At 42.1% G+C, this 15,324-nt stretch overlaps 1 protein-coding gene across 2 annotated transcripts in view; it reads left to right on the forward strand.

Annotated features, from left to right (window-relative positions):
* The window catches only part of ZNF236 (zinc finger protein 236), a 348,597-nt gene that overhangs the window by 163,935 nt on the left and 169,338 nt on the right, over positions 1 to 15,324 (forward strand). For both annotated transcript variants that reach the window (XM_033934375.1, XM_033934376.1), the window contains exon 11: positions 4,810 to 5,082. In XM_033934375.1, coding sequence (XP_033790266.1) covers positions 4,810 to 5,082 — 273 coding nt within the window. The remainder of the gene's footprint in view (positions 1 to 4,809; positions 5,083 to 15,324) is intronic.

A 15,324-nucleotide genomic window follows, 5' to 3' on the forward strand; every position in this document is an offset into this window, starting at 1 on the left:
CGAGAGCTGCACTTTTTGATGCACTTGACTTTGAGCAAATCCCGAAGGAATGTCTAAAACTCCCACTCTATGATCTCATGCTAGAATCCTTGATGAAAAATTGAGAGACTCCCCTACTTATTCCAGTGGCACCATCAAAACTGGATTCCCCAAACAGGGTACAATCATGTCCTGGCCTTATTAAGCCACAATTGCAGCATTTATCTCTCAGTAGAATCTGTTATGAAGAAGTTGTCCAGCTCTAGATCATATGCCAGTACTCCTTTAAGGTTATACTTTGGACAGGTTTGGCTGTCAGCCATTTAAAAGCCGTATCATCAATTACAAATTCTATTTGACCTTTTATTTCAAGCACTTAGTTCAACACCTGCCTCACTTCAAACAATTAATCCCTGTATACCATCTTACTGATTTTTAACAGACTACACATGATCTCCTTGAGACCAAGAAATTCATGTCAAGATCAGTCTTTGATGCTTTTGATATAACTTCCAGAGCATCAGTCTTATCCATTGCAATGCGACAGCAAGCGTGGCTTTGTGAATCAGGCTTGAATCCCATTGTCCAAGATCATCTTGCAAATACCCCTTGTTTAAGAGATGAGCTTTATGGTGATCACGTTGAAAAAGCTATACAAAAGATCACTGGGCACGAATGCAGTAGGACCTCTCCCTCAGCCTCTAAGTTGACAACACTGAGAACGCCTGCCCGTTCCTATGATCCTAAACAGTCGACTACATCTTTTAAATGGCACTGCACTATGCTACTAACGTCTTCCAGAACTCTCATCTCCAAAGCACCCTAGAAACCAGCATTCTCAAAAATCACTTACTCTTACTTAGCAGGAGTTGACTCACTCTTTTGGCGCTACTGGAACTTCTAGTCAGTGTCCTACAACCATATTCCAGGCCCATCGGAAGTCCTCTCACACTTTACCACTAATGATGACTGCTCTCAACCACTGATACTTCAGTTTTACCTGTGGTGAAATAAGGTTATACTACATCTACCAGAACTTCCTCCAAACAAACTACAAGGAGAATTCTCTTTCCAATTCCTAGCAGACTTATCTTTTTCTTCAGGAACTCTTGACCCTTCTGCAAGTTCAATGCTATCAAACCAGTAACTCCTTAACAGAGGGACTAGGGGTTCTATTCCAAGTACTTCCCCATACCAAGAAAGACGAGGATTCTTCAACCAACTCTCGACCTTTCTGTCCTCAACAAATACTAAGTCAATAAAAAATTTGACATACTCTTTTTAACAACCTTGTATCTTCTCCAAGAGAACAACGATTGACTGTGCTCTCAAGATCTCATGGACACATGCATACGCATCCACATTCTGCAAGTCCACAGGCAGTACCTGCGCTTTCAAATAGGCCAGCATCACCTTCACCATATTGAACTGACTTTTGGCCTGGCTTCAGCACCCAAAGTGTTCATGAAGTATTTAATTGTTGTGGCTGTATCACTTCACTCTTAATGCTTTCATGTGTTTCCCTATCTGGATGACTGGTTAATAAAAGCGTCGTCACCTCAAGCAGTCCAGTCAGCCACCGACCTAACAATACCTCGCTCTATTATAAGTTCTAGGGGTTGCACTCAGTTAAGAGAATTACTATCTCCAACTAACCAAGACTCTAGAATTCATAAGAATTCCCTCAGTGGGAGCTAGACACTCGGCAGCAACCTTTCTATAATGGTCTCTGCTCTGCAAACCTTTTGCAACTCAACAACTAAAGCATCCATGCTTCATGCAACCCCATTTCCATGACTACATATAAAAGCTACTCATTGCACTGTAGCCCCACAATGCTAACAGGCTGCAGACCCACTCTCACAGTCTTTCCAGGTTGCCTCCCTTCTCACTCAATCTCTTCAGTGGTGATTACATCTAGGAACCTAGTCCATCCTATTCCATGTTCCTCTACATCACACAGTGCTACCAATTTTCACACTCAGGATTATTGGAGTCTGTTTACTTATTTATTAATTCAATTTTCTATATTCTCCCAGGAGAGCGCAGAACAGTTTACATAATTAATTCAGGTATTTGAGCATTTTTCCCTTTCTGCCCAGTGGCCTCACAATCTAATATACCTGGGGTAATGGGGGACCAAGTGACCTGTCTAAGGTCACAAGGAGCAGCAAATGTCAGAACCCACAACCTCAGGGTACCGAGGCTGCAGTTCCAATCCTTGCGCCACACTCTTAGACATAGTATGGTAGGAGATAGCATGGCAAACATTGTCTGACAGGGATGACAAAACATAGTTAATAAAGCATGGTAAAGCATGGCAAACATTGTCTGACAGGGATGGCAAAACATAGTTAATAAAGTATGGTAAAGCATAATATGAAAAACATGGTATGGTGAGAAATAGTATGATGAGCCTAGTATTACAAAACATGGGTAACATAGAATGACACAACTTAGCAAAATTGGTAAAGCAAGCGTGCATGATGAAACACAGCATAGAAGACATGGAACAACAAACACTGTTTTGTAGATATGGCATGAGAGATTGAAGCATGGTAGACAGTTTGGCAAACAATATAGTAAATATGTCATATAGAATGGTAGGACAAAGATGGTGAATAATATCACAGAGTGTGGAAGAACATTGTATGAGAAAATATGGCATGGTCAGACATAGGACGAAGCACATATTGTTTTAGATTTGAGACAGTGGAGGGTCAGGCACTTTGTCAGAAGATTTGGAGAATTTGATTGGCGCACTCTCATAGAGAGTCAGGGGAAGAGGTGAATTTTTATTGCCTTACTGAAGTTCAGTAGGTACCGTTTGTTCCAGAGGAGCAATAGGTAGTGTGAGTAAGATCTTTTTTGGGTGTTCTCAAGGTGGAGGGTTCATCCTGAAGGCACACATAATCACTTTTCATCTTGCGAGTGGAGCGGTCGATTCAGGGTATAGGGCGGAGGTTTGGAGGCCATATAGACCAGTATCATGTTATGGAAGAGTATGTAGGCCATTACAAGGCCTTTGAATATACATTATTTGTCAATCAGCAGCCAGTGGGTATCAGTGTTTTCCCCCTGAACAGTCTTAATCCTCCTCAGCGCCATCTCTTTTTTTCATTGTGCCTTTGGGCACGTCCTCGCCTCAGCCTGCTGTGGCTTTTGTGCTACCTGATCCTGATCTGGGGGACCCAAATGTTTCTTTTACTGATCTTTTGTTGCATGTACTGCGCTTTCTGGAGTGGGAGATCAGGGGTTTTGTGCTGGATCTGCGGATCCCTCTGTGGTCTTAGATCCTGTGGATGATTCTACTGAGTTGTGCTTGTTTAAGTTCGCAACCTTGCCAGACCTCATTTCTGAGTCGTTGCAGGAATTGAAGGAATTGAATTTAGTCGCTCAGCTGGCTCTGCCCACTTTGTCCTCCTTGCTATGTGGTATGCACTCGCAGTCAGCTACCTTCCCCTGGCACCCTGATATGAGTGTTCTGGTCTCTGAACAGCTTAATTCTCCATTCTACACCCTCTACTAGAAAGTCTCAATGACGCCAAGCCAACAGATGCCCCTCTGCGAATAGGGGGGTGGCTCTCAATATTTTTTCCTACCTGGATGCGCATTACATCTGACCAGTGGGTCTTGGACATTATTAAGTCAGGCTACAAACTGGAATTTACTCAGCCTCTGACAGACTGGTTCGTTTACTCTCCTTCAGGTCGCTCGGACAAAACGTTCAGGGTTCAAGCCACCATTCAATGCTTGCTGGATATTCAAGCTATAGAGCCTGTACCGCCTGATCTCTCTGGCTCAGACTGGTACTCCATTTACTTTATCATGTCAAAGAAAGGCTCAGAAGATTGGAGGCCTATTCTGGATCTTCAGCACGTGAATGCAGCTTTCAAGATTACTCAATTTCAAATGGAGATTGTGCATTCAGTTATTGCAGCAGTGGCCTCAGGAGAGTTTCTTGCCTCTCTGGATTTCAGAGATATACTTGCACATTCCTATTTTTCCCGCCCACTGCAAGTTCTTGCGGTTTCATGTTTTGGAACAGCATTACCAGTTCTCAGCACTGACTTTTGGGCTAGTGATGGTGCCCTTTGTGTTCTCTAGCCTTACCAAGGCTCCTTTTGAACCCCTTTGAGATGCTACCGTCTTGGACTTGACGCTCAAGACTATTTTTCTGGTCGCCATTACTTCAGCATATTATGTGTCAGAACTTCAGGCTTTGTTTTGCAGGAACCTTTTCCTCTGTATTTCGGAGGCGGGGGTTTCTCTACAAGACAGTTCTTTCCTTCTTGCCAAAAGTAGTTTCAGCTTTTCATGTCAATTAGGAAGTGTTTTTGCCTGCCTTTCAACCAACAGGTTCCAAGTCACAGGATTGTCTGTTGAAAAAACTGGATGTATGCAGAATTTTTCTGTGTTATTTGAAAGTCATCAACGAGTTTCGTCTCTGACCATTTGTTTGTGCTGACTCTAGGTATAAAACAGGGCAAGCAAGTGGCTTCCCCCATGTCTTTTTCAATAATAGACTATGGACTTTTCCTCCAAGAACTTGTCCAAACCGTTCTTAAAACCAGCTATGCTATCCACTCTTACCACATTCTCTGGCAGTGCGTTCCAGAGCTTAACTATTCTCTGAGTGAAAAAAAATTTCCTCCTATTGGTTTTAAAAGTACTGTGTGTATATATATATATATATAATATGAATACTGACAGCCCAGATTACCAAATATTTCCTCTTAACCAGTTTTCAGCAGAACTTGTTTAAATGTCATTTGTAAAATATTATTATTATATTTATAGCCCATCTGTCATTTTTTGTTGTTTGTCTAGGCTCTATACGAGAAGAAAGTGGCGTCAGGTGGCATGTGTGTCCATACTGCTCAAAAGAATTTAAAAAACCCAGTGACCTTGTACGTCACATTCGGATTCACACTCATGAAAAGCCATTCAAGTGTCTACAATGCTTTCGAGCCTTTGCGGTGAAAAGCACTCTCACTGCTCATATAAAAACCCACACTGGCATAAAAGCTTTTAAGTGTGAATACTGCATGAAATGCTTCTCGACCTCAGGCAGTTTGAAAGTTCACATTCGCCTACATACAGGTAAGGTTGTTTGAAAGCATGCATGAATTAATCACCCAGCTAGCTTGTTTGTGCAGAACTTTGAATGTTTTCTTTAGGCATCTTTTAAAACCATGAGAAATTCAGTATTAACAATGCATTTTATTATAGGAACTCTTTATTCTGCAGCTCATTAGTTTTAGTAATGGAGTATTCTTTTGAGGATTGATTTTCAATTGCATGGTTTTTAAACTGATTTTCCCATATGATGCAATCTATTCACTTAAGAGTCTTTCCACTAATGTTGCTTGGCAAGATTGGGAAAACAATGGGGGAAATGGGAAAACAAAACTGCTTCTGTTGAATTAGTGTACATGACATGAATCTTTTCAACAGTAACTTATTTATCACCTTTAGATAGTATTTTTATTTCTAGTCCTCGTAAGTAGCAGATGTTCATCTGATTTCTAGTACGTATATGAATACTTATAAGTGCCAATTTTCCCTAGTGGAATTTGCTGTAATACTTCCAATTTGTAATGGCACAGTCATTAGTGTTGTTAATTTCTAGACCTAGCTATGAAGTGATTGGTTTCATTGGCTTTTATAATTATACCTATTAGTCACTAGGTTTCAAAGTACTCCTCCTGGGGGTCCTTCTCTTCTCTCTTATTTTCTTTTTAAAGATATTTAAAGAGGATCTGGCCTAATGGCTCAACAGCAACATTGTGCTTTATTTTGTAAGATACTCTGGTTCAAATGAGCCCAGCCTTTGCTCAGGATTAGATGAGTGTTTGCAGTGTTCATAGCCTTAGCCTTCTTCCATCTCCTTCTCATCAATCGAAGGTTTGCTAGTTGTGACATCTCAGTAGCAATTATTGGCCAAGCTCAATAGTGGTTTTGTTGGAAGGTGCTGTTTGTGATTTTAAACTGAGGATTATTATAGAGGCTGAGTTAGACAAGCAGCTATAAATGAGGATTCATGGCACCGAAGCCATCTCTGGGATCCATTCAGATTCAATTGGAAGCACCCCAAAAATCAGAAAGAAGTGGCTGTGACAGACTCAAACAAATAACATCTTGATTTCTCCTTTACCTCGTTATCTGAACTCTTATTAAAGAGTTTTATTTGTATCTTACAGGGTTAGCTCTAGTTCAGCTTGTAGATTATCTAAAATTTATTGGTAAGCTTAGAGTTAATGCTGCAGAATTCTAAAAAGTAATTTTTTATCCTAATTTTGTTTTAGGGGTTTATGAGAGCCTCAAAATAAAATGGCAGCTTGAATTTGGGGATTTTTCTTATCAGTAATTTTATTTGAGATGATGCCAGCGTATAGAATTGCCTTATGTATCATTTAGATCAGGGGTCTCAAAGTCCCTCCTTGAGGGCCGCAATCCAGTTGGGTTTTCAGGATTTCCCCAATGAATATGCATGAGATCTATGTGCATGCACTGCTTTCAATACATATTCATTGGGGAAATCCTGAAAACCCGACTGGATTGCGGCCCTCAAGGAGGGACTTTGAGATCCCTGATTTAGATGTATGCACTAGTAGCATGTCAGAGGCACCAGTAATTCAGTTACGCAGGTATGTACAGTAAGCACTATTCTATAAAGTGCTAGGAACTGCTAAAGGACTAGATTCAATAAATGGTGTAAAAAAACTGGTGCTGAAAAAAAAATTTGTGTGGAGCGCAATTCTATAGTCTAAACCGCACGCTGAGTTGTGCACTGTTTATAGAATAGCATTTCCTGTGCAAACAGCATACGATCCCTTACAGATGGGTTAAGCACCTCAACTTGTGAATTGCTTGCAGAAAACATCAATTATTTTCTTCTCTCTGCCCCCTTGTCTCTCTGGGCAGCACCCCTTCTCCTCAGTTTTGACATCTGCAAGTGAGTTAAGAAGATGTCTTTTCATCTGCTCTGCATGAGATTTAATATTTTTGGAAATTAATCCAATATTTTTTCGAGGCTTCTCTGTGCTAAGAGGTTCGCAGTAGTCCTGAGACAGCTCTGCCTGGGAGAAGGGCCAGACGTTGGGATCTTTAGCCAGAGAGGCCACACTTTTAAAAAGAGCACCTGCCTGGCCGGCATGCTTTAACAGTTGGGAGCTCGGGGCTAGGTCTCTTGGGAGTGGTGCTTACCCCTGTGGAGTCAGGTGCTTGAGCACAGGGTGATTTGACCCCGCGACTGGCTGAGAGTCTTGGCGGAGGTCAGCTGCATACTCCCGCCCCCCTAAAAAATTGTGTGGGAGCATGAGGGGTCAAGGGTTTCAGGCTTTTCGAATTTGGATAAAAAGCAGCCCGAAGAGATGATGCTGGAGCTACTCTTGCTTGTCTGAGGCAGCAATCCCTTCTCCATTTCCGGTTGCAGTGAGAAGCTGATATAGGCACAGCACATGGCAGATCTGTGAGCTGCCATGAGAAAATCTGGGTGGGTCTGAATTCAGCAAAACTAAGAGTTTCTGAGGGTGTCCCAAGGGTCCTCCACCTCTAAAATCCTATTTTTAGTAATTTTAACTTTTGGTTTTGCTCCCACAGGCTGTTTTTTAATATTAAAACACTGCCACGGTGGCTATCTTGGATTTCCTGATTTTATTTCAAAAGCCACCTTCTGCCTCAAATTGCCTCAATTTTGTTAAAAAAAAAAAATGATTATTATGGACTCAGGTGGTTTAGAACTCATATCATGTCAAATTTGCACTGGATGGTCGAACGAGGAGCGTCCTTGTACCGTGTGCCGTGTGGTACTTGAGGGGGGACAGGAGCTATAGGCTCTTTTCACTTCATGAGTCAGGAGGTGCAGAAAGCTCACGATCTGGGCCGTAAAGCCTTGTTAGAGCCTTTTAAATGTGACTCAGCATCACCAGTGAAGCACTTTTGCGCATACGCCCCGACCCTGAGAGGAGACATGTGGTAGAATGGTAGGTATCCTTGGAGGTCCCAAGTCGGGTTTTTGACCCTGATTTTGTGATTCTGATGTGTGCAGCTTACCAAGGTTGTCTGTGTGTCAGCAGGTTAGCTCTCATAGGAGTTTACTTCCACAAAACGAGTAGAGCTGCAGGAACTGGAGGTCCAGTTGGAAAAGGACTGGGATGATCTGGGGTCAAATGCATTTTCGCTGCTTTCCTGCCATGCATCTTTTTTTTCATTCCTGCTTTTTTAGTATAATCAGCTTTGTGAGACTTTGCTCCTGACAATTCATTTGAAGCAAGAAGGGACTTTTTGTTTCTAAGGTAATCAATTTTTATTATGATATTCAAATCATCAAGATGGATGAGATTATATGTATTGGCATGCATGATTTCTTTAATTCCATATACTGTATATTTCAGTATTTTTCAATGTACCGTATATGCGTGAATATAAACGGAGATTTTTGGACCAAAAAATGGTCCCAAAATGGGGGTCTTAGTTTATATTTGAGTCTACTACCGTAGTTTTAAAAAAATATCCAAATTTAAGCCTACCAGGCTTTGGGGAATGGAGTCGTGGGTTAAGGGCAGGCCTGATGTGAGGCAGGCAGCTGATTCCTCCCAGCAGCAGCCGCAACATTCCTCCAAGCTGTTCTTGCGGTAGGAAGCTGTAGCAGAGGGAAAGTTTGGGGGGGGACACCAAAGGCAGCGCATTTACTTCATTCCTGCTGCCCGCAGCCTGAAGAGTGCAGGACTGCAGTGCTGGAAACAAAAAGTGCTGGATCCCGACGAGGTGGGGGAAGGGGAGGGAAAGGGAAAGAAGATGCCAGACCTCTGTGGAAAAAAGATGTGGATGAAATGGGAAGGGCAGATAGAAGGAGGAGATGGTGCACATGGATGGAGAGGAAGGCAAGGCATAGAAAAGTGGACAAATTGAGAATAAAGCAGAAAAATAGAAGAAAGTTGAATGTTAAAAGTTAATGCCAAAGATGGATATAGGGCAGAAAGTGAAGGAGAGAAAACCAGCAAATGGATAAGAAGGCCCTGGAAACAAGAGTTAAGAGCACAGACATAAGTTAGTGCAACTAGAGACTGGGAAAAGATGATTAGAAAAATAAAATCACCAGACAACAAAGTAAGGAAAAATGATTTTATTTTCAAGCTAGTGATTGAAAGGTGTCAATTTTGAGAATTTACATCTGCAGTCTATATTTTTCACTGTTCAGGAAGAAATGCATTTCTCTCATTTTCTCTGGTGGTGTACTGCATGCAGAGTCTGACATCATGAATTTCAGTTGTATATATTATAATTTTTAGGAGCAGATTCTCAAAACTTTAATGTGGTCATGCATTTTATCAGCTGATTTTCAAAACGACTTACTGGTCTTTTCTGAGCTTCCTAGCAGTTTCTAACTCTGCCATGCAAATGTATTACAATGAGATCATTATCGCCAGGTGATTCATTAACCTTGCTGTCCTACATTTATGAGCAAAATTTCCAACAGGTCTGAGCTGCTGTAGCCTTACTTTCTGGTCAGTGCCTGAGCACTGATTGTTCAGGCATTGGCAGGAAAGTAAAGCTTGACAGCTCAGACCTGCCAGAAAATTTTGCCACCATCAAGCCGGCAGTGGGAGGGATGCCCACTCCCTCCTGCCACTACCATTAAGCAATCCCCACTCTTGACACTCCTCCCTCCGACAGCAGGAAGGATGCCCACTCCCTCTTATAACTGCCATTAAGCAAACCCTCCCTGGCAGTGGGAGGGATGCCCACTCCCTCCTGCTGTTGCCATCGTGCCCCCTTCCACCGCCCCCCTTACCTTGTTTACAAAGGTCAGCCGAAGGGATGCCTACTCTTTCTGGCCAGCAGGCCCACCTCTTCAAAATGGTGGGCTTTCCCCTCCCCGGTGCATCCTGAGATGCGCCAGTGGAGGGCCTTAGGTTCTGATTGGCCCAAGTTGCTTAAGGCATCCCTCCCACCACTGGGGGAGGTTCAGGAGGAGTGCTTGATGGCAGGAGGGAGTAGGCATCTCTTCTGCTGCTGGAGAATGGCGGGGGGAGGAGGTTTCTTAAAGGTAGCGGTGGGAGGGAGTGTGTATCCATCCCTCTTGCGAGGGGGGAGGGGGGTGTTGCTTGACTTTGGCGGCTGGAGGGAGTGGGCATTTTTCCTGCTAATCTGTGATTTGGGATCTTTTTAAAAAAAATTATTTTAAATTTGTGAGTTTATTTTGTGTATACGCTGATCGCTATCACCAGCAATCAACACATTCAAATTTAGCAACTTTTCGCAAACCTCATTTGCATGCGTGGATTTTTTAAGGATGACTCACCTCTTTGAAATCGTTACAGTAGTGGCTGCAACAGCGGCCCGTCGGATTTTACTGCAAACATTTGAGAATCTTCCCCTTAGTTTGTGGTTCTGTATTTGCATAGGATTCATTATGTGGCAAAGGCCAGGTGTTCTGGTAGGAATGAATGTTGAGAAGCCCCAAATAGGAAGATATTTGTTGGCTCTCCTTCAGCCTTTTTGGACCCAAAATTGGCCTCACTTAAAAATTAGCGAAGACTACTGATCTATAGCATCAAAAACTTCAAAGATATCGAATTACAGCAGAATTGCATCTTTCCTTTACTTAGGGATTTTAGTTTCCAGTGTTAGTAGAAGTGTCTCTGTGCTGTGATTTGGACGGAAACCATGTTGAGTTGTATATAGGTCATCATGATGTGATATATAATTAAGTAGTTAGCCGCAAACCACAAATTCTAGCATCTTTGCCATCCATGGCATTCCTGCTACTGTGCAATAGTTATTCACTTTGGTGAGATCTGAGCTGGTAGTCTTGGGGATAGGAGTCAAGGCAATGCTGACTATGGGGTCCTTTTATCAAGCTTCGATAGGGGTTTAACGCGCGTAATACCGCGCATTAAACCACCTGCCTTGCTAGCCGCTAACGCCTGCATTGTGAAGGCGTTAGTTTTTAAGCCGGCCGCGGGGGTTAGCGCGTGATGAAATGTCCGATGCGCTAATCCCACCATTAAAAAGGAAAGATTTTATTTTAATTATCTCTAACTAGCTTTTATCACCTTTGTAAAATGTTTCTCACTTTTGTTAGCATGTTGCCATAGAAATAAATTTCATATCAATAAGTCTTATAATCCTTTCAGTCTAATAAGCATTTCAATGAAGTTTTAATGGCTCCATAAATTAAAATGCAAGATCCTTCTAAATTAAATAGGTTTGATCATCATCTAGTGTGAAGAAGGTGGCAAACAATGCTGGAAACAGAGTGATGACATATCAGTGGCATTTTCAGCAACCTCAATAAAACCAAAGTAGCTCAAAGATGATTACCTGAGCATTTTAAACAGCTTCCTTAATGGAATGTCATGCTATATATAATGACTTCCACATAATAAAAATAGAGAATAAGAAGGGCAATATTTTAAATTAATATAACTTTTTGATAACTTTTGCGGTGTGATAAAAGCTCTAGCTTAAAGATAACTTTTCACCAATATGAATACATCACTATCAAGTATTAAATTTTGAATCTATTAATTCATATATGTTTTTTGGCTATGGTAGTACATAAATAGCTCTTTAAAAGGTGAAGAGATCCTACTACACATATACAATTAATTAGCAAATCATACATGTATGAATAGAACAAGCAAAGCTTCTATCTAAGAATTTATATTTAAATCTAAAGTCAACAAAATAATGGAATCATTTGATAGATTAATTCTTCTAATAACACACCTTGCAATAGATTATGTATAACACCAATTGAACAAATCAAAGACCCGACTAAAAAACTCTCAAAAAATCTTGCTTCCTAGACATTTGCCCATTGTACTTACTAAATGCAATCCTACATAAAATAACTCATTAGGCCTGGATTCTCTAAATTGCACCATTGTTGGCTGCTGTCTTAAGTGGTCGCCGATCATGTGTCATTCACATTATGGTTCCGTTTAGAGCAGGGGTGTCAAAGTCCCTCCTTGAGGGCCACAATCCAGTCAGGTTTTCAGGATTTCCCCAATGAATATGCATGGGATCTATTTGCATTCACTGCTTTCATTGTATGCTAATAGATCTCATGCACATTCATCGGGGAAATCCTGAAAACCCGACTGGATTGCGGCCCTCGAGGACCAACTTTGACACCTGTGGTTTAGAGAATCACGCCTCCGGTGAAAGTAGGCACTGGAAATGTAGGCCAGGTTTTTCAAGGCACTGGAATCTGCCGGAATCTGCATCCGAAGGTACTTAATGCTCCTTCTAACATTAGCCACACCAATAGTGACGTTTGGTGCTGGTATTCGCCTCCAAAAGCAGATTCTAGCGCCTGGAAATGTCTTTTAAAAGAACTCTTATATCATGAAATTTATAGAGACCATGGCTGTGCTGACATGTCTATTTGAAAATCCAAACCAACTATATTTTGTCTGGTTTGGATTTTTAAATAGATATGTCAGCACAGCCATGATCCCTTTCAGATTTATAGGTAAAAGCAACCACACAAACAATGGTATAACTTCAACAGTTTATTGAGCACTTCCCTGAAGAAGCTAACGTAGAGTGAAACAGGTTGGGCCTCTGTTGGGAGTAAAGAGATAAGTGCCTGACTATTTACATTAGACATTTAAAGTTGTTGAATGTTCAAGCAAGAAATTATTGCATCAAGCTTTATATATGTGGTTGCTCTTTTTCCCTTTAATATGATTATGGAAGCAAATCAGCACTTTAGAAAGGACTAAAGGAATACAGTATTAGTTTTAGAGAAAAAAAGAAAATGAAAAATAATTTATTTAAATTATATTTCACAAATTTTCACTTCACACAAACAGAGGTTTTTTGACCAGTGGTATTACTCTTAAACCCACTAACATAGATGTCTTTCTATTGATTTGACCTCGGGGTTCTTTTGAGGTCTTTTTCCTCTGTGACTTAAAATTGTACATCATTAGATATTGAAGGTGTTCATACCCTGATTGCACCATTACACATTAAATAACTTTGGTTATTTCATAACATTGGACTTCAAATAAATGAAGTAGAATTGTACTAGTTGGGTCATACATGTCTTACACCTTTTTGGAGACAACACCGGCAAGGCAGAAGTGACTGGGAATTGTTCCTACCCTAAGTCAACTGGGCTAGTAGAGAAAATTCTGATAGGTCCACAAAGATGGTGAAAAGCCATTTGGGTAAAGGGTGGGATGAACTGAAAAGCATTGGCTCCTTTAAATTCTGGCCCAGCACCGTCAACTTGCAGCTTTGAGTCCCTATGCTCCCAGCATGGTAAAATAATCTTAGCTTTTGACTGGGGTTATTTTACCATCATTCTGTGCCCATAATGTGACTTGCTGTGTCCATCTGGTGCACCCTGCAACTCTCATCCTGGTTTTTAAATAGCTATGAACTGCTTTATATGCATTAGCATGTTTTGCATCTCATTACTATGTAACTTGTGGTGATCTAAATATTGCCACAGTAGGGCAGGATAAGCTATCACCACACAAGACAAGCTGCATTAAATCCATTTAAATTGAGTTTAGGAGCAGGTAATGCAACTTAAATCCATAATGCAGATTGACAACTTCCCCCCTAGGTGCTGTAATAGTGTGCATAATTGGCATAATGTGTATATGTAACAGGAGCATATACATTGGAGGGGCATAATAAAAAAAAAACGTCTAAGTCCCCTTTTGGCCTAAGGCCTTAAACGTTGAAAGTAGAAGCAGGAAAATGTCCATTATCAAAAAATCGTTCAAAAGGAGGGTTTTTTTTATAATGGTCTGCCTCTACGTTCAGCTGTTTAAACGCCCAGACCACCACCACGTCTAAACTTATACCATATAATCAACCTAAAAAAAGCCTAAGCCCCAAACGTCCAAAACAAGGGCTTATAGGTGAAGGAGGAGCCAGTCCTTCGCCTAAAAGCTGGATTCTGTAACCTATTCTGGTTAGCCAGGCGCCTCAGGCCCCACCTGTGGGCGGGCTTTGAGCCGCCTGGGCCAATCCGGCCCCATTCCTGGATTGGCTGGCCTGCCGGATGGGTGGGCTTGGCACCCATCCGTCCGGCCAACGATTGCAAGGTACGAGGGGATGGGGGTGGGTGGGATTGGGAGTGGGGGGTCGGGGGGGCCAATTGGGGTTTCGGGGGGCGGTCGTGGGGGGTGTGTGTCGAGGGCAGGAGGGCCTGTGATCCCTCCTGCCCGTATTTTAGTGGGGGGTGGGGGTTATAGGGTGTCCCCAGGCCAGGAGGGCTTGGGCTCCCTCCTGCCCCGAACATAATCGGGGAGTAGGGGTGCCATGGGGCAGGAGGGCTTGGGCTCCCTCCTTCCCCAAACGTAATCGGGGAGTCGGGGTGCCGCGGGGCAGGAGAGCTTGGGCTCCCTCCTGCCCTGATTGTTGTCGGGGGGGGGGGGGGAAGGGTGGATGAGCCATCTCTCCTGCCGCGATCATTGCTGTAGGGAGGTAGGCAGGTTGCTGGGGCCGCTGAGCTGATTGCAGCAGCCACATCAGCTCAGCGGCCCCTTTTCGGCACTTATACCTGTTTTGACTTGGTCTAAGTCAGTGGTCTCAAACACGCGGCCCGGGGGCCACATGCAGGTACTATTTTGAGGCCCTCGGTATGTTTATCATAATCACAAAAGTAAAATAAAACAATTTCTTGATCATATGTCTCTTTAGCTATAAACTACAATATTATTATTAATACTTAGCCAAAAGCAAAGATTTATAAACTATAAAGAGTTTTACCTCATGCAAAATTGTCATTTCTTTAATAAGGCATTAACTATTTTTTCTGAGGCCCTCCAAGTACCTACAAATCCAAAATGTGGCCCTGCAAAGGGTTTGAGTTTGAGACCACTGGTCTAAGTCAAAACGTATAAGTGCCGACTAGGCAACCTGCCTAAAGTTTTAGTTATACCTGCTGCACGCCTAGGTCTAGGTTGGCCCACCCACCGCCCGCCCTTTCCCCACCTCTAAAAACACCCCTTTTCTCTCTGTGCGTTTAGTGGCAGGGGAAAGGCCTAAGCTGGTTTTATATCTAAAACCAGCTTAGGCCTTTCCCCTGCCACTAAACGCACAGAGAGAAAAGGGGTGTTTTTAGAAGGGGTGTCTAAAACCAGCTTTGATTATGGGTACTTGGAAGATCAGGCTTTTTGATCGTCCAAGTATCCATTTAGGCCACTTTTTAGATGTTGTTTTTTTTTTATGAGCCCCATAACTTATTGTATAGAATACTTAATTTCAGTGTGTTCTGTACTGATATTGAGTTATGCTAATATTCTATAATGGAATGTGGGTGCACAGATGCCATTATAGAATAGGCTTTCACTGCATGACATTGGG

This window comes from Geotrypetes seraphini, chromosome 2 (assembly GCF_902459505.1).
Source record: "Geotrypetes seraphini chromosome 2, aGeoSer1.1, whole genome shotgun sequence".
Classification (NCBI taxonomy): Eukaryota; Metazoa; Chordata; class Amphibia; order Gymnophiona; family Dermophiidae; genus Geotrypetes; species Geotrypetes seraphini.